Source organism: Cricetulus griseus, chromosome 3 (genome assembly GCF_003668045.3).
Source record: "Cricetulus griseus strain 17A/GY chromosome 3, alternate assembly CriGri-PICRH-1.0, whole genome shotgun sequence".
Lineage (NCBI taxonomy): Eukaryota > Metazoa > Chordata > Mammalia > Rodentia > Cricetidae > Cricetulus > Cricetulus griseus.
This window is the reverse complement of record NC_048596.1, coordinates 270,787,903-270,794,244: the sequence shown is the minus strand read 5'-3', so window position 1 is coordinate 270,794,244 and position 6,342 is coordinate 270,787,903. Positions and strand designations below refer to the sequence as shown.

The 6,342-nt window shown below is 52.7% G+C and overlaps 1 protein-coding gene across 1 annotated transcript; it reads right to left on the bottom strand.

The window, feature by feature from the left end:
- Positions 1 to 3,700: 3,700 nt before the first annotated feature.
- Positions 3,701 to 5,486, bottom strand: Gadd45g (growth arrest and DNA damage inducible gamma). Its single transcript, XM_027410036.2, has 4 exons — positions 5,321 to 5,486; positions 4,735 to 4,836; positions 4,419 to 4,632; positions 3,701 to 4,321 (listed from the first exon to the last, which is right to left on the bottom strand). The coding sequence occupies exons 1-4, from the start codon at positions 5,371 to 5,373 to the stop codon at positions 4,211 to 4,213; spliced, it is 480 nt and encodes a 159-aa protein (XP_027265837.1). The 5' UTR covers positions 5,374 to 5,486; the 3' UTR covers positions 3,701 to 4,210.
- Between the last annotated feature and the right edge of the window lie 856 nt (positions 5,487 to 6,342).

Here is a 6,342-nt window from a genome sequence, read left to right as displayed (position 1 = left end):
CCCAAAAATCTTAAAAATTAAAAACAAATAAAAAAGCCATTCTCTGAGTGCCCTCACATCCTTGTTTGGTTTGTCAATGGCTTTGCTTTTTGACTGGAAAAATCAGTTTTTGCTTTTCTTTCTCAGCTTGCTCTTTGGAAACACCGAGAGCAATCAATATACACTGGACCACTGGGAATGTTTTACTAAAGTACACCGTGCCAGAATTAAAGCCTTTAGAGTCACAATAGATGACCAAGATCCTTCTGCCCTGTACACAAGACAACTGCTCTGTGGGCAGGGCTGCCTGGCCCTCCCAGAAATTACCAGTTCTTTTTTATTTTCAATTGTTCTGCTCTTTTTTGTTTGTTTGTTGTTTATCCTGTGTGTGTGTGTGTGTGCGTGTGTGTGTGTGTGTGTGTGTGTGTGTGCGTGCGTGCGTGCGTGCGTGCGTGCGTGCGTGTGTGTGTGTGTGTGTGTGTGTGTGTGTGTGTGTGTGTGTGTGTGTGAAGGAGGCACACTTAAAGAAGTCTATAATCTTCTATGATGTAGGTTGTAGGATCAAACTCCCACACCAGGTTCTGAGACTGGGTGGCAAGCGCTCTGCCTGCTAAACTACCTCAACAGCCCAGTCACCAGTTCCATATCCATCTAGTCTTTGGGAAGTGTGCCAGGGCAAATTTCACAGCAATCGTCCAATGTTAAAACATGTTCTAAAAGGCCAGCGTGATTGACCTGTACTGATCTGCAGTGATACTTCAGGTTTTAGACACTCACAGAGGAGAACAGATCCCTGAAGCTGGAGCTACAGGTGACTGTAAGCTGCCTGAGCAGGGGCTGCTAACCACTACGCCAGCCACCTTTTCTTTTTGAGACATGGTCTCTTACTAGAATGGATCTTGTCAGAGGCCAGGCTGGCTGGCTGGCCAGCCAGATGCAGGGATCCTCCTGTCTCTGCCTCCCCAGTGCTGGGAGTATAAACCCATAGTACTGTGCTCAGGCTTTTAAACACCGCATGTGGGCTTGAAGTCTTTGTCTTCAACACTTTACTGACTGGGCCATATCCCCAGCCCCCAGTATCTGTCTTGTTTGGCAGACTACAGTTGAAAAAAAGATTCAACCGCTGGATCATAGACTTGAATGCATCTTTGTCCCTGTGCTGGTTAGAGTCTTCAAAGTCACTCTCTACAAGGGGTCTGCAAGAGACTGTCCTCTGCAAAGGAAAGTGACAAAAGCAGACAGTGTGTTTGTGAGTCTACAAGATGCATACTGCCCCCTCCCCCAGGGAAGCCCCAAGTGTGTCCATGCTGGGCTACAAGGTCTCTTAGTTTCTGCGTTGTGAAAGTTTTTTCCAAATGGATTTGTAACTATTATTTTTATTTATTTGTTTTTATTTTTATTTATTTAGTTTGTTAGTTTTGTTTTTCGGGTCTGGGTTTCTCTGTGTAACAGCTCTGACTGTCCTGGGACTTGCTTAAGGCTGTCCTCGAAATCACAGAGATCCACCTGCCTCTGCCTCTTGAGTGCTGGGATTAGAAGGAATGTGCCACCACCTCATTACGTAACTTTTAGAAATGCAAAAACATCTGTCATGAAAGCAGGTGTCTTTCCAAAATCAGCCTACAGCCTACAAGCTGCTAGTGCCTGGGCACCCAGAAGCATCATGCAGCAGTTTGGTGACCTCTCAGGAATCAGACTCTGCTCACCCATTTATTCTGTGGCTCTGAGCAGCCATTAGAGTGGCCGTGTGTTTGTGTGGCTGTTTTCCTCATTCCGTGTGTTCTAGAGGCAGGGCATTGGGCTCAACACTCATGTTCCTCACCTTAATGTGTGTGTCATGCTTAGCCCATACGTGGGGTTTATCCGTGCATTTTCACCAATCATCACTCTAAGTATGAAACGTAGTGTGTTCACAAACACTGTGCACATGAAGGCTTGGTATGTGATTCGGTTGGTAGAGTGCTTGCCTAAGTTTCATCCCCAGTACCGCACAAAATGAGGTAAGGTGGCCCAAACTAGTAATTCCAGCACTTCTGAGGTGAAGACAACAGGACCAGAGGTTTAGGGTTATCCTTAGCTACGTAGTGAGTTTGAAGCCAGAACCCTGCCTAAATAACTACACACCATACAATGTACTTCCTGCCCTCTTAGTTCATTTTAATATTAGCATGCATCTATGAAGAAAAAAAAAAGGAAAGAATTCAGCACAAATTTTGGCCACCCTCATCCCCTCCCATTCACTAGCCATTCAAACCTGCATTCCTTCTCTCCCCACCCCCACCCCACTCCCTACTGAAAATTCTTGTCTCCTAAAACTCTAACAGGTGGCCACAAAGTAAGGGCCAGTCAGAGAAAGCCAAGTTTCCTGACCGATTGCCAATTCAAATGTTCTACAAGGGTCTGCCATTCTGCAGTGTTCTGCTGAGTTCATGCATTTCAGGCCACCTTCTGGGGTAATTTGTTTTAACTGCAGCCCACTATGGCAAGAAGTCATTTTTATCAGCTTGCAGGTCTAGTCTGCAAGACTCTCCCACCTAAGAAAAATTAGAGAAAACACCATAGGAAGCAGTAATGATATTCGGGCACAATGTAGCTTAATTGTTTCACCAGAGTTGGTTTCCAGTAGAAACGGAATGCTTCCCTTACCGGAAGTGTCATCCAGCTCCTCCAGTTTTCCTGCTGCCTTGTACAGGCTTCCAGAATGTGGAGTGGAGTTTTAAAAGTGGCACTCAACCGGGAGACCAGCCTCCCTAAGCAATGCTGGTAAATCGGCCGAATGGCCTTCTAAGAAAAACAGCACCCCACCCCTCCCTTCCCCGAAGGCTTTCACGCTGCCGGGCAGCAGAGCTGACAGCAAGAATGCCCCACGTGGGCTTCCCCTGACAAACCCAGACAGCCTGAAACAGGCAGTGAAAGCCAGAGCACTAAACTAACAGAAAAAGTCCTCTCACTGGGACGTGTCCCCCACATCCTTCTCAAAAGGTAATCTTGGCTCCCAAGCGTTTCTCCTCCGACTTTAAAAGGAATTGTGGGTAGCAGCAGCCCTCACTGATGTGGGCAAAGGCACTCGGAATAGGAACTAGCAGATGCCCACCCCACTCAGCCTGGCTCACGCCTATTTGTGTGGGACTGTGCCTCCAACTTCTGCTAAGATACTGCTAAGATTTCCATCACGGCCGTGACAAAATGATGATTCACACTTAAAACGCAGTCGTTGGTGTCATATTTGATATTAATACTTTAGTAGCGCTGCTTTGCCAGAGCAATTAAAAGGAGAAAGTTCCTGAAAGCAAGAGCAGTCCACCCCTATCCACAGGCACCACCGAGGGCAGAGTTGCAGAAGGCAGCTCATTGTATTGGAAGGCGCAGGGCCTCCCGCAAGCGGTTCAGATAAGCAGCTGTCGGAGGCAAGGGGGGGAGGGGAGAAACTGGAAGCAGAAGTCACTGTTATCGGATTGGATTGCAAGCCTTGCGCTCCTGCGCCGGGATGCCTTATCTCAAGTATGCCCCCGTCTTGCAAGTTAAAAATCTTCCTGGAAGGATAAAACAGTACTCGGGCCCCAAGTCCTCCCCCTTACTTCTCGCCACCATCCCCTCCCCCACTGCCAGCCCCAGCAGGCTGTAATTTCTTGCCCAACAGAAAGGTGGTTACAGGTGCCATAAGCTCCATCAACCACCAGAAACACCCTTTACCACCTCCCCCGAGATAGGAATCCCCTGCCCTCAATAAAAGGCGGAAGTTTGTTTCAATGAGTTTATTGTGAAATTCAAAGCTTCCACGATAGCGTCCTTTAGAAAATGAAAGCATTGCCCGGGATCCCTTTTGGGAAAGAGCGGTGCAGCCTGCGAAGTCCGGCTCGCTCCTGCAGCTGGCCACTCCTGTAGCTGTACCAAGTCCAGGCCGCCTGCCTTGCTTTTCCTCTCGTTTCACTGGAAGGCTGCTGAGTCACGCCTGCCTCACTAGTCGGTTCTTCCCGGCCCTGCGGCCAACGTCCCTGCCTAGGCCTTCCTGTGCTAGCAGCCTCTCTGGACAGTGGCAGAGTCCTGGGCTCGGAACAAGGTGTCCCCGCCGCCGCCAGGCCCCCTTCTTGGGAGGCTGCGCTCCTCGCTCTCCAGGCAACACCGCCTGCCAGTCTCCATGCGCACTCGAGCGCCCTCGGAGGGCCACTCCAGAGCCAGCAGCGCGCTAGAGCGTCACCAAGTCGATCAGATCAAGGTCCCTGCCGGGCTGTCACTCGGGAAGTGTAATGCTGGGCACCCAGTCGTTGAAGCTGCGGCTTTCCTCGCAGAACACGCTGAGTTTCTCCAAAGCAGGGTCCTTCCACGTGTCCTCATTAGGATTCTGTATTAAAAAAAAAAAAATTCAGGGGTGAGCCAGGCTGGCCGATGGCCAAAACGGGTGGGGGAAACCGGCGTGGGGAGGCAACAGCAGCACTCACCGAAATGAGTATGCAGTGCAGGTCCCCCGGCGCGCCCGCCTCGTCGTCCGCACCCACGATCGCCGCTAGCCGCTGAACATCACCCACGCGCACGATGTCAATGTCGTTCTCACAGCAGAACGCCTGGATCAGCGTGAAATGGATCTGCAGCGCTATGTCGCCCTCATCTTCTTCATCGGCAGCCAGCACGCAAAAGGTCACATTGTCAGGGTCCCTGCAGAGCAGATGGGAAGAACAAGGTCAGAGCCGATGCCACCCCCAGGTCTCCCAGCCGCGCCAAACCCAATCCCTGCACGCAGGGCCTGTCCATACTCACACATTCAGGACTTTGGCGGACTCGTAGACGCCAGCGGTCAGACAGCCCTGGCGCTGCGCCGACAGCAGAAGTTCGTGCAGCGCTTTCCCGGCGCCCTGCATCCTGTAAGAGAACAAGCACGGTGAGTGGGGACCAGCACGAGGACGCGGCGGAGATCCCAGCCCTGACCTCCAGGTCCCAGCTGGCTCCTTAGCCTAGACCTGCCTGGCGCCAGCATTCCTGCCTCCCAACTCCAACCTGGCGCCCACACACCCGGATCCCCAGTCCCGACTTGGCGCCCACACCTCTGGCACCCTAGTCATGATCTGGCGCCCTCATTCCCCATCACCTAGTCTCGCCCCGGCGCCTGCACCCCCGGTTCCCTACTCCTGATCTGGAGCCCATAGCCCAGGCTCCCCAATCCGGACCCGGTGCCAGAATCCCAGTCTCTAGCTCTAGGAATGAATCGGACGGAGTAATTGTGGCCCCACCGCCTCGGCACCTCGCTGTCAGGCAGGGCACGGCTCCCACCCCACAAACTTCCACCCTAGAAGACCCTGAAAGATCTCTACCCGACAAGTCCAACCCTCGCCACCCCAAAACCTACCTGGCTGTGCTTTCCGGAACTGTATCCTGGCCACGGACTTCTTCCAGAGTCATTGTACGATCCACGGGCAGCAAGTTATCCAAAAGTGAGGAGTGTGGAGGGAACCGAGGGATCCCGAGCGCAGGTAAGGAGCCCCAGAACCCGACCCGCGCGCCCACCACCAGCGAGTGCGCCAGGCACCGCGGCGAGCGCCCTTTTATAGACGGGCCCCGCGCGACGCCGCCAGCTGGCGGGAGGCTGCGCTCCCATTGGCCAGCGCCCGCTTTCTGATGCAAATGAGGCGGCAGGCCCGCGGCTCGTGCCAGAAGGCCACGTGGGGAGGGGTGCGGGGGATGACACAGCCTCAAATCTGCCGCTTTTGTCAGGGTGTTACCAGGCAGACTGGAGCCTGCAGATTTCATCTCGTTTTCTTTTTTGTAAGTCCTTAAAAGGAAAAAGTTAAAAAAAAAAACCAACAACGTTGTTTGCTAATATGATACTGGAATTTGTGAAATGCACGCTTGGAGAATGTAAAAAGCCTTTTTTTGCATTTATTTTTATTGCGACCTTTCTAATTTTTTTTTTAATTTCCAAATTGAGGTTTATGGGGCTGTTGCATTGAAACCGAAACTTAAAAAGTCAAAGGTTTGCAACTGCAGCTGACACCAGGCCAAGGTCGCCTCTAGAACTCAGGACTCAGCGCCTTTCAGGGTCGCGGCTGCAAGGTCTGCGCCGCCCTCCCCCACACCCACACCCCGGCCCCTGTCCCGTCCCGTCCCCCACCCCTGCCCCTGCCCCTGCCCCTGGCAGATCGCTGTGGGGCGCGGGCAGCAGGGACCAGCAGATTGCTGCCGGCACACGCGGCTCGTTTGCATTTCTATACGGGGCACACAAAAGAGGAGGTCTGGCGTGTGGCAGTTCGCAGTGGGGACAATCGACGCTTTCTCTTTCATAGCAACACTGTCCACCTGCCGCCGGGTGGGGTGGGCAGAGCCCCGCCGCGCGCGGGGGTCGCGGGGTTGCCCGGCACGTGGGGGTCTGAG